The 18,865-nt window shown below is 39.9% G+C and overlaps 1 protein-coding gene across 2 annotated transcripts in view; it reads right to left on the reverse strand.

Annotated features, from left to right (window-relative positions):
• The window catches only part of LOC117527442 (protein kinase C beta type-like), a 267,696-nt gene that overhangs the window by 60,766 nt on the left and 188,065 nt on the right, over positions 1–18,865 (reverse strand). For both annotated transcript variants that reach the window (XM_034189782.1, XM_034189781.1), the window contains exons 10-15: positions 10,108–10,281; positions 9,167–9,258; positions 6,861–6,923; positions 6,533–6,671; positions 5,360–5,440; positions 3,734–3,841 (exon numbers count right to left, since the gene is read on the reverse strand). In XM_034189782.1, coding sequence (XP_034045673.1) covers positions 3,734–3,841; positions 5,360–5,440; positions 6,533–6,671; positions 6,861–6,923; positions 9,167–9,258; positions 10,108–10,281 — 657 coding nt within the window. The remainder of the gene's footprint in view (positions 1–3,733; positions 3,842–5,359; positions 5,441–6,532; positions 6,672–6,860; positions 6,924–9,166; positions 9,259–10,107; positions 10,282–18,865) is intronic.

An 18,865-nucleotide genomic window follows, 5' to 3' on the forward strand; every position in this document is an offset into this window, starting at 1 on the left:
GATATAGTCAATGTTTCCAAAATATTAAAATTAGTATTATTTGCAGATGACACAAGCATTTTTTGTTCAGGGGGGGATTTGCAGGAGTTACTGAGGAGGATCAGTATAGAAATGGGAAAATTGAAAATATGGTTTGACAGAAACAAATTATCATTAAACTTAAGTAAAACAAAATACATGTTATTTGGCTATTGTAATACAGACATACAGGTTCAGTTACAAGTCGAGGGGGTAGATATTGAAAGGGTACATGAAAATAAGTTTCTGGGGATGATAATAGATGATAAGATAAACTGGAAGACTCATATAAAACATATACAAAGTAAACTGTCAAGAAGCATTTCAGTTCTAAACAAAGCGAAACATATTCTGGACCACAACTCACTCCGCATTCTTTACTGCTCACTGGTTTTACCATATTTACAGTACTGTGCAGAGGTATGGGGTAATACTTATAAAGGTACAACACAATCACTATCAGTAATGCAGAAAAGAGCTATAAGAATTATTCATAATACTGGCTATAGAGATCATACAAATCCACTATTTTTACAATCCAAATTCTTAAAATTCACAGACTTGGTTCATTTTCAAACAGTACAAATTGTGTATAAAGCAATAAACAATTTACTTCCAGCAAATATTAAAAATATGTTTTTTAACAGATCAGGGGATTACAGTCTGAGGGGGAAATTTAATTTAAAGCATCAGTGGGCACGAACAACATTAAAAGGTTTCTGTATTTCTGTCTGTGGGGTGAGGATGTGGAACAGATTGGGAGTGGGGCTCAAGCAATGTCCAAGCATGAACCAGTTCAAACAGCGGTACAAAAATATGTTTTTTTCTGGGTATAGGGAGGAGGAAGGGTAATGAGGGTTAGGGTGTTTTTGTTTTTTGCTTCGGCTTGTAAATATATAGTATTTTGTATGTAAGTAGGTATGTGTAGGTGTATATTTATGTTTGTGTATATATATGTGTATATATGTATATGTGTGTATGTATATGTGTATGTATGTTGATGTGTGTATGTATATATATATGTGTATGTGTATGTATATGTATATATATATATATTAATATCGGTTTAGGTGTGTAGGAATCTATGTGTATATGTGGCAAAGGGTATTACTGGTTGTGGGGAAGAAGGGGTAGGGATAAATAAGCTGATGCTTCACCCTACCCCTTTTCGGACATGTTGGGTACACAGTAGGAACTTTTTTGTTGTTGTCTTTACTGATCTATCTTGTAATTGTTGTTGTATCAAACAGTTTTCATTCATTCATTCATTCATTCATTCATCTGTGAGGCATTAATTTTGTTGGTTTGGAACCAAGATTTTTCTCATTTACTAGTGTGCTTGGGGTCATTGTCTTGTTGAAACAGCCATTTCAAGGGCATGTCCTCTTCAGCACAAGGCAACATGACCTCTTCAAGTATTTTGACATATCCAAAATTTCCTTCATTTGAACGAGGACAAAACTGATTACATTTTGTTTGGTGACCCTGCTCTTCTAGGTTCTGGTTTGTTGTCTGCGTCTTTGAAACCTATAGTAAGAAATCTTGGGGTGGTATGTGACAATTCTTTTAGATTTGACAAACAAATTGACAGCGTGGTACGAACAAGTTTTTATCAGTTGTGTCTTTTATCTAAGGTTAAACCATTTTAAACCACACTGACCTTGTTAAAAACTATCCACGCTTTTATCAGCTCTAAAATTGACTAATGTAATGCCCTTTATGTCGGAGTTCCTCAGACATCTCTGAGTCGTCTCCAGCTGGTGCAAAACACTGCAGCCCGACTTTTAAGAAACATATCAAGACGTCAGCACATCACCCCAGTTCTTTTTAATTTGCACTGGCTTCCAGTCTCTTTTAGAGCTGATTTTAAAATTTTGATGTTTGTCTTTAAAGCCCTTAATGGCCTGGTTCCTCCTTATTTGACTGAGCTTTTGCATCCTCGTGTCTCAAACAGGTCTTTGAGGTCTGTAAATCAGCTTTTACTGGAAGTGCCCAGGTCCAGGTCTAAACGCTGGGGTGATCGGGCCTTCTTTGTTGCTGGGCCCAAACTTTGTAATAAATTGCCCCCTGAAATGAGAATCATCTCTGACTTAGAGCTTTTTAAGTCCAGGTTCAAGACGCATTTATTCACGCTGGCTTTTAACACTCAGTAGCATGATGGCACTTTATGCTATTAAATGTTTTTATGCATTTTTTTATATAATTGTTTTTGTAATGGTTTTATTGTTGAATATTTGTTTTTATCATGTTTTGTTTTTAAATTTTGTTGTAAAGCACTTTGGTCACTTTGAGTGTTGTAAAGGGCTCTAGAAATAAACTTGATTGATTGATTAATATCCAAACTGATCCATGATACCTGGTATGCGATATATAGGTCCAACACCATAGTAGGAGAAACATGCCCATATCATGATGCTTGCACCACCATGCTTCACTGTCTTCACTGTGAACTGTGGCTTGAATTCAGAGTTTGGGGGTCATCTTACAAACTGTCTGCGGCCCTTGGACCCAAAAAGAACAATTTTACTCTCATCAGGCAAATTGTAACCTCTTCTGCACATGTCTTTTATTTAACAGAGGGACTTTGCGGGGGATTCTTGCAAATAAATTAGCTTCACACAGGTGTCGTCTAACTGTCACAGCACTTACAGGTAACTTCAGACTGTCTTTGATCATCCTGGAGCTGATCAGTGGGTGAGCCTTTGCCATTCTGGTTATTCTTCTATCCATTTTGATGGTTGTTTTCCATTTTCTTCCATGCGTCCCTGTTTTTTTTTTTGTCCATTTTAAAGCATTGGAGATCATTGTAGATGAACAGCTTATAATTTTTTGCACCTGCGTATAAGGTTTCCCCTCTCCAATCAACTTTTTAATCAAACTACGCTGTTCTTCTGAACAATGTTTTGAACGCCCCATTTTCCTCAGGCTTTCAAAGAGTAAAGCATGTTCAACAGGTGCTGGCTTCATCCTTAAATAGGGGACACCTGATTTACACCTGTTTGTTCCACAAAATTGACGAACTCATTGACTGAATGCCACACTACTATTATTGTGAACACCCCCTTCTCTACTTTTTTTACTAATAGGCCAATTTCATAGCCTTAAGAGTGTGCATATCATGAATGCTTGGTCTTGTTGGATTTGTGAGAATCTACTGGTACCTTGTTTCCCATGTAACAATAAGAAATATACTCAAAACCTGGATTAATCTTTTTAGTCACATAGCACTACTATTATTCTGAACACTACTGTAGTACTCAGTTGTCGCTGAGTACTAATCTGCCCCCTGCTGGATAAACGTTTATCCTTTGTACATCTGCACAGGTAAAATATATAAGCAAAGATCCTCTAAAGACATTTTTGTTTTCAAAAAACGGGAATGTTTTGATTGAGAGAGGCTCAACGTGTAATGAGGAAAACGTGTGTGTACACATCAGTTTCTATCCTTGTGGGGACCATTGAGTTTCTGACGCAGTACATCCTCAAGGTTAGGAGTTCCTCCACAGCGATGCTCAACCGTGTTTCGAGGGTCATAATTAACTTTTAGAGTGTCCCTACGAAGACAGAATTACAGGAGTCTGTGTGTGTGTGTGTGTGTGTGTGTGTGTGTGTGTGTGTGTGTGTGTGTGTGTGTGTGTGTGTGTGTGTGTGTGTGTGTGTGTGTGTGTGTGTGTGTGTGTGTGTGTGTGCAGCTTGCATGTGCATGGACACTCACGCCTTTGCAAATAGCGACAGCCTCTTTGGACATCGACTTGGGGTAGGAGACGTGATGTTCCATGATGGACTGAAAGAGTTCATCTTCATCCTCACCATCAAATGGAGGCTGGACATGAGAGGTGGGTGGGGAGCAGAGGAGGTGAAGAAGAGAGGATAGGAGGAGGAGATGAGCAGAGGTGAGGAGCACAAGAAGTGAGCAGGAGGGGAAGAGTGGAGAAGAGGATGTGAGGATGATAGAAGGTAAGGAGGAGGTGTAGAGCAGAGGAGAGGAGGAGGTAAGGACAAGAGGCGGTGAGGAGGAGACAGGAGGAGAGTTGAGCAGTAGAGGAGGACAGGTGCAAAGGAGGGGAGGGAGATGAAAGAGAGGAGTAGAGGAGGAGGGCAGAGGAGGTAAAGAGCAGGTGAAGAAGACAGGTGGTGAAAAGGAGGGCAGATGAGGTGAGGAAGAGAGGAGAAGGTGAGATGAGAAGTAGAGAAAGAGGAGAGGAGAAGGTGAGGATGCCAAGAGGCAAGGAGAAGGGAACAAAAAGAGGTGTCAAGGAAACGAGAGGTGAGGAGGACATGACGAGAGAAGAATGAGGGGAGCAGAGGAAGGGAGGATGACAGGAGGTGAGGAGGAGGGAACAAGAAGAGATGAGGAGGCAGGGAAGAAAGGTGGTAAGGAGATGAGAAGAGCAGGTAACCGAAGAGGAGGCGTAGAGGAGATGGAAGTGAAGAAGGTTTAACACAAAGAGATGGAGATGAGACAAAAGAGGAGAAAATGGGAGGTGGAGAGGAGGAGCCAATGTAAAAACATCCATTAGAAGTAACATTGAATCATTACTGTTTTGTATCATAACTCAAATGACAAAGTGATAATCTCTAAAATTCTCACGAGACTCAAAATCTGCCCTCAGCACTTATTAAAACCATAAGTGGGAAAATCTCATTAGGGGAATTTTATCATTTTCAGTGATAAAATTTAGAATTAAATTTGTCCCAAAATCATAAAATTTTTGTTGGAATCAACAAATGAAAGTAAATTCAGAGAAATTCAAATACATTTAAATAAAATAAAACCAGCACAAAACATCTGCAACAGATTCAAATGAAACAAGCTGCAAGTTTGATTCCATAATTCCTCATTAACAAACCAGTTATTTATGTTGCCAGGTCTTCGGCTTTTTCAGAGGGATTTTTCCATTTTGGTTCTGATACAATACCAGGTGGATTCTCCATCACTTACATCATTAACATCAGTTTTGGGTTTGTTTGCTTTTTTCTTTAACATATTCCCCTTAATTTGCTTCAATTCTCAATTCATTTATATACCGCCAAATCACATCAGAAGTCACCCCAAGGCTTTTCACAAAGGTAAAGTCTCACCTTACCAAACAAGCAAGCACAAAGGCAACAGTGAAAAGGAACAAAACTCCCTCAGGCATTTTTGTGAGAAGAAACCTCAAGCAGACCAGACTCAGAGGGGTGGCCAACTGCTTTCATCATACTAACAACAACAAAATCCATTTGATAATGAAGAAAATTTAAAAACAAAAACACAGTCCCATAACACAGGTTTTTAAAGTTGAATTGTAATGAGAAGAAAACCTGGTGACCCCATCCACACACTGGCACAACGACTAACCTGTCCGGCCAACATCTCATAAAGCAAAACTCCAAACGCCCACCAGTCCACAGATTTACCGTACGGTTGGTAAGCAATGATCTGAAACATATGACAGGTGACAATTATCAGAAAACAAGCATCTGGCACTACCAACAATCAGTGCTCACTACAACTAGCAATTATTTTACTTATCAACTAATTAATCTGTTCAACACAAACAAATGATAATAGTAAAAAAAAATTGTCTTGAGGTCCAGTTTACACACATCTTGAGAAAAATCAAAAAAATATTTAACAGTCAATCAAAGTTTCAACAATCACATACCCAATCGGGCATGTCATCATGTGCAACTGGCACTCATAGTGGCGTTGTAGAATGTTGTGATCAACCGTGAAAATTTTGAACATGTTTAAAATTACTGTGATGCTGTGACCATCATAATCCCCAAAACTGAATAACTAGATTGTAATTTGTGCAAATATGAGGTGATATATATCTTTTACTTTAATTTAACAGTTATTTCATGACTACGTCTTGAAATAAATCATTTCTGCTTGAATGAGTATTTGACTGCGCAGCCACTTCGATGCCACGTTACATTACAGGCTGATATTAAAACATTATGCAGGTTGTTTTCTGTTTAGGGCAGAGATTTCATTGAACTTAGAGGGCAGCAATCACACGGAGTGGTGTGCAGTAGCTGTGCACCAGGGGAACAGGGAGATAAGCATGGCTCGGTGCCAAGGTAGCGCCATGCCATGGTACACAGCACAGCTCCGTGCCAATGCACACAGGCCCGCTCATTGCTCTGGCTAACCATTTGCATTAACTGCAGCTGTCATTGGAGAGACTGGATATGGCAATGCTAATTGTGGTTCACATTTTCTTTAATTCAACATCTCAGTAGTCAAATGGTTCATGTCAAGCTAACAAGTGTTGGATAAATAGCAGAACACTACACATGCTATTAAAAATAGGCTTGAAAGATGGTTAAGACCTATCAAATTTAAATTATTTTACCACTGATTTACAGCCTTTTAAAACAAGTTAAACCATATATTTTTTTTTTTTTTTACAGTAGAAACGTTTTAAATCAATCAATCAAATCCAATAAAAGAAGCAATTTTTTTATATCTGATTATGTGGAATATAAATGTCTACTCAGCAAAACAATAAAATGACTCCAGTACCTCCGGAGCGATGTAATCTGGGGTTCCACAGAAGGTTTTGGTTGTGATGCCTTCATTCATATTTTCTTTGCACATTCCAAAGTCTGCTATCTTAATGTGGCCCTCACAGTCCAGCATCACATTGTCCAGCTTCAGGTCTCTACATAGAACAAAAGCAAAGAAGTTATGATCCAGAACAATCTCAGGAGGCTTGGATTTGGCTGATGTGTCTGTGGTGGTGCGGGAATGAGTTTATGAGCATCGATATGATTTCAACTTTGGTTAGTGTGAATCAAAAGTGTGCACTGGTTCTGATGAGTGTAATGCGGGCGGTGCAGAGAGGAGTTACCTGTAGATGATGCCCTTCTGATGCAGGTAGAACAAACCAATGGCTATCTCAGCAGCATAGAAGCTGCACACAAACAGAGGAAAAACAACAAACTTTAATGAGAAGGAGGGCAGGCAGGAAGAAAACAGATCATTTGTGTTTGTGCATCAGCAGAAAGGTCACCGCTGTCTCTTCAAGGCCAGAGTGCAGCTGAAAAGATCCAAGAGTTTGAGGCCGAGTTGTACACTCTGCACACACACACACAATGGGCCGTGGACTATACCTGCATGCATAATGAGGAACTCTTTGGCAAATGCACGTGAAAGACGTTGAGTGGCATTTTGAAAATGTGTAAATGCGCACAGGCTGTTAGAGCATGTCTGATGTTGTGCTGTGTGAAAAATGGTGAACAAAGTCACACTGCACCTGCAGGAGATGAATAAACAGAGAACAATCCTGGAGCAGGATTAATGTTCATGCAAGCAAAACTCCACTAATTATAACTCAGGGTTGTTGTTTTTTTGTTTTTGTTTTTATCATTTCACTCAATCCAGGAGGTTCTGATTTTGTTGAAATCTGTTTTTGAACAGATTTTCACAAAACATTTTAAAAGTTTTGGCCTGGAAGCGATACCACAAGGGAGTAGAGCCAAATGATAAAAAAAAAAAAAAAAAAACACAACACATGATGTGGTATTTTGGAACAAATTTTCATTGGTTCTCAACCGATTCTTTTTCCTTTCAAAGCATTTTTAATCAGTACCCATATTTTACTGAAGTACGAGTTAGAATTGCTGCATTACTTGATATGACTGTTAATTCAACGTGAACCCCGTCTGCCCAGTGTTGCAGACTGAATGGTCCCCCTAAAAATCAGTCCGCCGTACCTTCACTGCGCATGCGTCATCAGCCGCGGTTCATGGATTATCACCTCATTTCTGCTTAAAACTGCACTCCAGTCATCATCTGTCTCAGCAACAGATATCTGACGCTTTTCTACAACAATCATTTACACATAAATTCCACATTATTTCATCATAAAAGACGGCGGAAGCGATCAGAGCGACGTGGCTACATGAGCTACTAGCTGATACATTCACTGCACATCCGTCATTTCAAAGCGTCACCGAAAACGTCCTTGTTTCTGCTGAAAACAGCCTTGTTTCTGCTTAAAACTGACATTAGAATGATTTAAGAGGTTTTACCTTTATCATCTGATGGTTAATAATCCCATTAATCCATTTGATCGCTTTGGGTGAAGAGACCACGTCTCAGACGAGCTGCTGAGCTCCGAATTGATGCATGTGCAGTGGAGGCAGGGCAGACCAATTTTTAGGGGCGGACCGTTTGGTCTGCAACACTGGAAATACAAAAACCTAAAATATATTAACAAAACTGAATAAACAACACCATTAAAAAAACAAACAAACAAAAAAAAAAAACTGAAAAATGTTTCCCTAACAACACTGACTTGAGCATGATATGAGCATCAAATGTGGCCCAAGAATACACACGATTACCAATGCCACATTTCTGAAATGTACATATATTTTCAGTTATGATATTGCTTCTTTTGAAACAATCATTCCAAAACTAAAGAAAGCTGCCGCCTACTTTGAAATCTGAAAAATCTTCTGCGGCCCATCCAAACTTTCAATAACAGTTTGATCGACACATGATACGAAGAAGAAATTATGACTTTGCATTATTCCGGAAAAGGGTCTTCCAAAAGACAATTTTTGTTGTCATTTCCAAATACACTGTGTTGTCTGTTTTAGCGTACTGTTGGTGTGTTTTGCACTTCAGGGTGACCGTACATTCTGTACCATTCTGTCTACAATGCTGTGAAGATAAAAGGCAAAAACATCAGCGTAGAACATGTTGATGGCCTCTGATAAAAGCGTTGCTTTCTTTGTTCAACGTGCCCTTCGGCAGTCTGAAACTTCTGTCAGAGAGAAGAAATTCCCTCTAAAGGAGATGAAGGACAAACTGCACCACGGCTCTCATTGACAAGCACGTCAGCCTGCCGGTTCGGATAGACGCTACTGATGTTTCCAGCCACCTTTTTTTTTTTTTTTTTTTTTTAGAGCTCGGTGAAAACTTTCAAGTGCAACTTTCATCTCTTTAAAGTTCTTCAAAGCTGCAACAACATATTTCACCTGCAGCCTCTGTTAGGACACCTCGTCCAATCAAAGACTTCCCAACACAACGGCTCGATGCAGAGTCCAGAAGATTTTTTAAAAAAAAGCAATATTGAAGTGTGTGTTTGCAGATGCAGCGTGTAATGAAGGCGCCATGTTACTGAGACCTGCAGATGTTTGTACTCACACAGCGTGGGGCTCCTTGAACTTGCCGACCTGTTGAATCTGGTACATCAGATCACCTCCGTTTATGTACTCCATGACAAAATACAAGCGGTCCTATGAGAAGATGGAGAGGTTAAAGAGTTAGCAAGAAGCTGCAGGCTGCTCAACTCCACTGCGGAGGTGCTTCAAGGCAAAATTTGATAAACTGTGTCACTTTCCAAATACTTATAGACCTGGCTGTATGTGTAGTTGGGGAAACAGTGATGTACAATCTATGAACCAGTCATCAATTTTGACCTAATTGGTACCGCGTAAGGTGACAAAACGACACTTAGAATCCAGCCTCAGTGTACCATGGCCTACAATAAAAGGAAATAAAAGGATTAATAAATGAAATAGTTTTTGACTGTGTTGAATGTCTGGTGTCCAAAGTAAAAGTCAAACCAAGGTCGACGTTCATTTGATTCTATGACATGGGGCATATGTTACCCTGTAACATGAAAACTTATTCCTTTTTAGAACCCTATTAACCCAAACAATAATTTGCATATTTTTTTTACTGAAATTGGAGCAACTTTAACTTTTGACCCCTGTACAAACTGAAACTAACCTTTGCCATCATTTGTGTTGTTTTTACCCCCCGTAACTCCAGAACATTCAGTCATAGATAGTCCAAACAATACCTTATTGGAATCTTGATGATCAGAGAAATAATGTAGTATAGTTTTTAACCTGATTCGAGCATTTTTACATTTTGACCTCTGTGCAATTCTTCGTTGGCCCCTAGCTGGCTACAGCTACCACCCTGAGATGGTTATCATACATTTTGTCTAGGCCATGATACACTGAGGATGGATTCTAAGTGTAATTTCATCACCTTAGGTGGTAACATAAAGCTGCTTGGCCCATGGACTAGTATGGAAAGTTATGTGCGGCGCTGTGGGAAGGCGCTAACCATCCTACCATGGTTTGGAAGGTGGAGTGCAGCTGTGTGAGGAATGGTGGTTTTCCAGACAGTGCTAAGACTCTCTTCTCCACCATGGTGCATTCCACATCATCATCCTGGATAATGACATCCTTCTTGAGGATCTTCACCGCGTACAGCTCCTCTGTGCCTTTACGTTCGGCCAACATCACCTGCAGATGGCGGCAAAAAGAAAGAGAAATGCAGGAAATAATAAACTCCTCAGGTCACCAATTTTTATTTTCCCCAACATCACCCTAGAAAAAAAAAGTGAAGGAAGCTGACATGATGCATCCAGGAATATTTTATAAATTGACATCTCAGATCTATTTTGACTATGCTAGGGAAAAATGCATGGGTGACAGCTAAAAACAGAAAGATATTTAGCACTTCTTCTAAAAGATTTCCATTTTGTTCTTTTTGCTCTTTACTTAAATCAGGGATGAGGGAAAAAATAGATGAGGGAGTGATGGATGAAGCAAAGGAGGGGATTATTTCACCTTTTTCTTTTTGCTGAATCTTTTGGTGATAGCACAGCATGGGATTGGTGGAGATAAAGGAAGGAAGATGGGCGAAGAGAGAGAGAGCAGGCGAGAGAGAGAACGATCAAAAAAAAAAATCAAGAAAAAAATCTGAGCGTTGACATGAGAGAAAGAGGAGAGAGTGAAATGGATTGAGATGGAGCGGGATTGGAAGCAGTCAAGCAATTCAGATCCTATTTGTCTCAACTGTGAAGTCGCTGCAAAATCACAGCCCCACAGTAAATAAATAAATAAATAAATAAATAATCAAGAAATAAGACAGCTTTTCTCAAATTCACAGACAACAAATATCTGAATTTATTCCATAAAATTTTCCATTTTCTTATCTAGTAGCATAAGGACAGAAATTTGACCTCTTCCCATCCACAGGCCCAATGTACCTGTTACGTTTGAACAAAACTGGATCATGCGTTTTTAGGATACCTTGTTAAAGCCACCTTGACACTTGCACAAATTTTGGCTCTGGACTACTGCGCAATTTGTTGTGCCAATGCGTGTCATTTAAATGGTAAGTGTAATAAGTTATGCACTTTTCACGCAATGCGTGACTAAAAATGTTGAGCATCGGCACACAATGGCATGCTATCACACAATTGATTTATGACCCGTTCAAGTATTGTTGGTGCATTGTTTACATACAGTGTACGAAACGGTATGCACAATGCAAATTGTTACTGCAATGGCATGCATTGCCACAACCACTTCACGTATGCTTGAAGCAGTCGTGGCATTATTTGGTCCCGCTTTGTATATCAGGCATCACATTGTTCCCAGTCATTCCTTGATTTGCTGTCGACTGAAAGGGCCCCTTCATACATTGTACGAAGAAATACAAATCAAGGTGAATCACGACGAAACAGCTTGTATGAGCGAACCACAAAAACATCGAGCCAGCGTCAGGAGGGAAACGTGGTCGGGCAGGTGTGAATGAAACTGTCACAGCCGGCCACAGTGCCAGCAGCTGGAGCATGTGTAACCACATCGCAGAGCTGCTGTGGCAAAAAACAAAACAAAAAACATGCCACCCACGCGATTCCAACCTGCAATTTACAAAAGCTCTGACTGCCAGCCAGAAACTTTACCACTGCACTACCATTGCTGCCCTACAACCCCAATTCCAATGAAGTTGGGACGTTGTGTAAAATGTCAATTAAAAACAGAATACAAAGATTTGCAAATCCTCTTCAACCTATATTCATTTGAATACACCACAAAGACAAGATATTTAATGTTCAAACTGATAAACTTTATTGGTTTTGTGCAAATATTTGCTCATTTTGAAATGGATGCCTGCAACACATTTCAAAAAAGCTGGGACAGTGGTATGTTTACCACTGAGTATATTTGAGTATATTTCTTATTGTTACATGGGAAACAAGGTACCAGTAGATTCCGTAGATTCTCACAAATCCAACAAGACCAAGCATTCATGATATGCACACTCTTAAGGCTATGAAACTGGGCTATTAGTAAAAAAAAGTAGAAAAGGGGGTGTTCACAATAATAGTAGCATCTGCTGTTGATGATACAAACTCAAAAGTATTATGTTCAAACTGCTTTTTTTTTAGCAATCCTGTGAATCACTAAACTAGTATTTAATTGTATAACCAAAATTTTTCATGATTTCTTCACATCTGCGAGGCATGGAGTCAACCAACTTGTGGCACCTTTCAGCTGTTATTCCACTCCAAGATTACTTAACAACATTCCACAATTCATTCATTGCTTCAGAAAACAGCTTCTTTGATGTCACCCCACAAGTTCTCAATTGGATTTAGGTCTGGGGATTGGGCAGGCCACTCCAAAACATTAATTTTGTTGGTTTGGAACCAAGATTTTGCTTGTTTACTAGTGTGCTTGGGGTCATTGTCTTGTTGAAACACCCATTTCAAGGGCATGTCCTCTTCAGCATAAGGCAACATGACCTCTTCAAGTATTTTGACATATCCAAACTGGTCCATGATACCTGGTATGCGATATATAGGCCCAACACCATAGTAGGATAAACATGCCCATATCATGATGCTTGCACCACCATGCTTCACTGTCTTCATTGTGAACTGTGGCTTAAATTCAGAGTTTGGGGGTCGTCTCACAAACTGTCTGCGGCCCTTGCACCCAAAAACAACAATTTTACTCTCATCAGTCCACAAAATATTCCTCCATTTCTCTTTAGGCCAGTTGATGTGTTCTTTGGCAAATTGTAACCTCTTCTGCACATGTCTTTTATTTAACAGAGGGACTTTGCAGGGGATTCTTGCAAATAAATTAGCTTCACACAGGCGTCTACTAACTGTCACAGCACTTACAGGTAACTCCAGACTGTCTTTGATCATCCTGGAGCTGATCAATGGGTGAGCCTTTGCCATTTTGGTTATTCTTCTATCCATTTTGATGGTTGTTTTCCATTTTCTTCCACGCATCTCTTTTTTTTTTTTTTTTTGTCCATTTTAAACCATTGGAGATCATTGTAGATGAACAGTCTATAATTTTTTTGCACCTGCATATAAGTTTTCCCCTCTCCAATCAACTTTTTAATCAAACTACGCTGTTCTTCTGAACAATGTCTTGAACGTCCCATTCTCCTCAGACTTTCAAAGAGAAAAGCATGTTCAACAGGTGCTGGCTTCATCCTTAAATAGGGGACACCTGATTCACACCTGTTTGTTCCACAAAATTGACGAACTCACTGACTGAATGCCACACTACTATTATTGTGAACACCCCCTTCTCTACTTTTTTTTTACTAATAGCCCAATTTCATAGCCTTAAGAGTGTGCATATCATGAATGCTTGGTCTTGTTAGATTTGTGAAAATCTACTGAATCTACTGGTACCTTGTTTCCCATGTAACAATAAGAAATATACTCAAAACCTGGATTAATCTTTTTAGTCACATAGCATTACTATTATTCTGAACACTACTGTAAGGCTTTCACTTTGCATGGTAGAGTTTTAACTTGCACTTGTAGATGTAGCGACGAACTGTGTTAACTGACAATAGTTTTCTGAAGTATTCCTGAGCCCACGTGGTAAGATCCTTTACACAATGATGTCAGTTTTTAATGCAGTGCCGCCTGAGGGATCGAAGGTCACGGGCATTCAATGTTGGTTTTCGGCCTTGGTTTTCGGCCATGCAGTGCTTGCAAATAGGTTGCGCAATGTTCATGACAAGGTCATGCAAGTGGCACAGGATTTATGCATGCCAGGAATTTTGAACATTTCAAAATTTTCTTTGTGCACTAGCACATAGCCTTGCACAGTTTATTACAAGTTTACTCAATGGCACACAAGATTGTGTGCCAATGCGGTGATCAAATTGTCAAGGTGGCTTAACACACATACATAGTTACAGAGAGATTGATGCGATAACAAGCATGTATACCTCAGTGCTCCGAGGAATGCCCAATTTAGAATTCTGAGTTTTAAAAAATGTTGCATGTTGTGACACCGATGCACCATCAGTGCATTAACAGTAAATGTGAATCACTGTAGCTGGTAATTTTGTAAGTTTATCTGACGAGTCTGAATCATTTTTAAATGTCTTGAAGTGTCTAACTGCTAAAACAGCTTGGCAGCAACAGTGACCTGACATCAACTTCATCCCTGGTTTTCCTGTGAGACGGAGGAACAAATATAAATATTCAGGTATGATAATGAAGAAGCGTTAATGGGTTTGACAAGTGCAGCGCAGAGGGGTAAAGAGACGCGCACAGCTGAGCGTGCGTGTGTACGAGCCAAGCCGTAACTGTCTGCATTACAGTTCATGTGAAGCTGGTTCAGTTTGTTGGATGTATGTCATACCCATATGGTGCCAGTGTGACTCTGTGGAAACACAAAGTTACAGAGGAAGGACACCATTTGTCCTCAGACACAACCACAAGGATGCAAACAGCTCAAAGAGAAGCTGCGTTATTACACACAAAGCAGTTAAGGCTAAACATCATGTTACCTTCAAATTTTGGGATTTTGCAGCTTCATACTGAATTGTGCAGATCATACGGGAATTCAAACAATGTTTGTTGTAAATGCGTGACAATATGTGCATGCACGTGGCCATATTTGCATGTACGTGTCAGAATTTGCGCGCGTGTTTGACTTCAATCATGCAAAAACCAGGAGAGCTGACATTTGGCATTTGGTGTAAGCTACAAATATTAGCTAACATCGCTATTACATTTTGGACTTACACGCCTTTCCAGCCCGGGGCAGTAAATCATTCAAAGCGCGAGTACGAGTGCATATAATTGTAAATACATTAAAAATACATGGATGACACAAGTACCTGAAAACACTTATTTCCATTGTGGCCCATTTAAAAAAAACAAATGACAAAACAGAAGTAATAATAAAAATTATAACAATAATAATAATAAACCAAAATTTTGTGCAGCTCAAAACTCCTGGCAATGGAAAAATGTGCCTCTGCGGATAATTGCGGATGTGTGTGGGTGTCGCTGACTCATACAAGCATGTTTCACGAATATTGTGGATGTTTAGCGAATATGAGCCAATTTTGTGCGCAATCCATACGCAAATCTTCCTAAGGGCCCTGTCCCACTGGGGAGAGGATTAATTGCGCATGAACTGAGTACACAAATCATAGGCATTCGTTGTCATCCGCAACAAAAATGGCCAAAAATGACAAATGTCCCAGTATGAATTACGGATTTATTAATAATGTATAGCGAATATATGATGAACAATCATGGCTGTATAACGCATGTAGTGAGGAAAGAGATCCGACGCACTGCGATTATCATGGCAGTATTACGGGTGTATTATGAATGCATCGCGCACGTGTTGTGCGTGCACGGCATCTGCACTGCGGTCATAAAAGAAGCGCACTCGGGCCGTCGGCATCACTATTCACACCAACAATACAGGCTCTGGAGCATTTGCTGGACTTGGACAAGTTGATTGGAGTAAAGAAGCAGTGAACAGGGCGAGTGGTGACATCAGCAGATCGCACCAGAGCGCAGCTCGTCTGAACGATTATAACGAAGTTAAATCTGTTATAAACATAGGAATAAATACTGTAACAGCTGCAGAAAGAAGGAAAAACACGCAACTGTTTTATCAAGCCATGACAATGTAAACAAGTCAATAATTACCTTTTTAGACGGCTCAAAATGCTTTCTGCAGCTTGTTAGCTGTTCGTGTGCACATGTACGCGAATGGCCCAGCTGCAGCTTCCTCTGTGATTCAGGAGGTGATGAGAGCTGTTTTTAACAGCCAATTTGCAGAATAAAATGACTAATCCACCACGAAATAATTATTTTATATAGGCAGCGTCCAGTGCAGAGCGCGTGGCAGCTGGTAGAACAAAGAACGGCATCCAGCTGTGAACACAATGCATCTGATTTGCATCCACCGCAAATCAGATGCAAAGCAGACGTAATAAAAATGCTTTATTCGTGGCCAGTCTGTATGCAGTCGCTACAACCTATTTTAGTCCATGATCTGGACATGATGGGCACACAAAATATCCGTTTTACACACTGTCCCAGTCCGCTGCCAAGCCGCAAATCCCTGTCAGTTGCGGATATCAGCAGATGACGGTGAATATACAGTGCATAGATTGAGTATGTATTGTGTATGTATTGAATATGTATGGAGTATGTAAGGCGGATGTCATCCACAGCCAAAATTTTGTGCAGCTCAAAAATCCTGGTAATGGAGAAATGTAATTGTGAACGTGTGCGGGTGTCAGCCGACTCATACAAGCATGTTTCACGCATATTGTGGATGTTAAGCGAGTACGAGCCAATTCTGTGCGCAATCCATCCGCAAATCCTCCTAAACACCAGTGGGACAGGGCCCTAAGAAAGGTGAGGAATCAGCTCAGAACTGCAGGGGAGGAGCTGGTCAATGACCTGAAGAGAGCTGGCACCACTGTTTCCAAGGTTACTGTGGGTAATACAATAAGACGTCTTGGGTTAAAATCATGCATGGCACGGAAGGTTCCCCTGCTTAAATCAACACACATCCAGGCTCGTCTTAAGTTTGCCCATGACCATTTGGATGATCCAGAGGAGTCATGGGAGAAAGGAATGTGGTCAGATGAGACCAAAATAGAACTTTTTGGTCTTAATTCCACTCGCCGTGTTTGGAGGAAGAAGAATGCTGAGTACCATCCCAAAAACACCATCCCTGCTGTGAAGCATGGGGGTGGAAGCATCATGCTTTGGGGGTGTTTTTCTGCACATGGGACAGGACGACTGCACTGTATTAAGGACAGGATGATTGGGGGCCATGTACTGCGAGATTTTGGGGAACAACGTCCTTCCCTCAATTAGAGCATTGAAGATGGATCGTGGATGGATCTTCCAACATGACAATGACCCGAAGCACACAGCCAGGATAATCAAGGAGTGGCTCCATAAGAAGCATATCAAGGTTCTGGAGTGGCCTAGCCAGTCTCCAGACCTAAACCCAATAGAAAATCTTTGGAGGGAGCTCAAAGTCCGTGTTCCTCAGCGACAGCCCAGTAACCTGGCTGATCTAGAGAAGATCTTTGTTGAGGAATGGGCCAAAATCCCTGCTGCAGTGTGTGCAAACCTGGTGAGAAACTACACGAAACGTTTGACCTCTGTAATTGCAAACAAAGGCTACTGTACCAAATATTAACATTGATTTTCACAGGTGTCGAAATACTTATTTGCAGCAGTAACATACAAATAAATTATTTTAAAAAAATCATACATTGTGATTTCCGGAATTTTTGGGGGGGATTATGTCTCTCACAGTGGACATGCACCTAAGATGAAAATTTCAGACCCCTCCATGTTTTCTAAGTGGGAGAAATTGCAAAATCGCACGGTGTTCAAATATTTTCCTCACTGTACATATGCAATATTTTAGTATTTCTGCATGCATTTCAGTATTTGTGGGCATTTTTGTTAGTATTTATATGTGCATGTATTTCAGTATTTGTGTGCATGTTTTAACATTTACATATGCAATGCTTCAGCATTTCTGCATGTATTTCAGTATTTGTGGCATGTTTTAGCATTTATACATGCATGTTTCAGTTTTCTGCATGTATTTTAGTATTTGTGGGCATGCTTTAGTATTTTAAATGCATGTTTCAGTATTTCTGCATGGATTTCAGTATTTCTGGGCATGTTTTAGCATTTGTACATGCAATGTTTCAGGATTTCTGCATGTATTTCAGTATTTGTGGGCATGTTTTTGCATTTATACATGCATGTTTCAGTATTTCTGCATGCATTTCAGTATTTGTGGGCATTCTTTTAGTATTAAAAAATGCATGTTTCAGTTTTCTGCATGCATGTTTCAGTTTTCTGCATGCATGTTTCAGTATTTGTGGGCATGTTTTAACATTTACATATGCAATGTTTCAGCATTTCTGCATGTATTTCAGTATTTGTGGGCATGTTTTAGCATTTATACATGCATGTTTCAGTTTTCTGCATGTATTTTAGTATTTGTGGGCATGCCTTAGCATTTTAAATGCATGTTTCAGTATTTCTGCATGGATTTCAGTATTTGTGGGCATGTTTTAGCATTTATACATGCATGTTTAAGTATTTGTGCGTGTTTCAGTATTCCTGCATGCATTTCAGTATTTGTGGGCATGTTTTAGCATTTATACACGCAATGTTTCAATATTTCTGCATGTATTTCAGTATTTCTGCTTGTGTTTTAGTATTTATACATGCATGTTTAAGTATTTGTGCGTGTTTCAGTATTCCTGCATGCATTTTAGTATTTGTGCTCCAATATGTTTCAGTGAATGCACATGTTTTTGCGGGTGTTCTAGTAATGATCGACCCTTGAATTAGTCTCCCAACACTGACTTATCGCTGTTGCCTTAAAAGCCTGTTACCATGGAAACAGTGAGTCGACATCCAGAATTCTCTCTCTTTCTCGCTCTCCTGTAATTTGCCTAATTTTTTTTTCTTTCTCTGCTGCCTCCTCCTTTTATTTCCCTTTACTGCACTGGTTTCAACTCATTCATGTCACTGTTCTGTCACTAATGTTTCCCTCCTCTCTTGGTCTTGCTCTTCATTTACACCGGCACTCTCTCGTCATTCATCTCGACCTTCACGTTCTCTCACATCTTTCCCACTTCAGTCGACTCTCGTTTCAAATCCCTGCCTGTTTGTCACAACATCTTCTCAGTCTCTCTCTTCTTAGGCTTTTTCCCCCTTCTCTTCCTCTTTTTTCTGTCTGTCTCATCTTCTCTCTG

Source organism: Thalassophryne amazonica, chromosome 16 (genome assembly GCF_902500255.1).
Source record: "Thalassophryne amazonica chromosome 16, fThaAma1.1, whole genome shotgun sequence".
In the NCBI taxonomy this organism is placed as follows: domain Eukaryota; kingdom Metazoa; phylum Chordata; class Actinopteri; order Batrachoidiformes; family Batrachoididae; genus Thalassophryne; species Thalassophryne amazonica.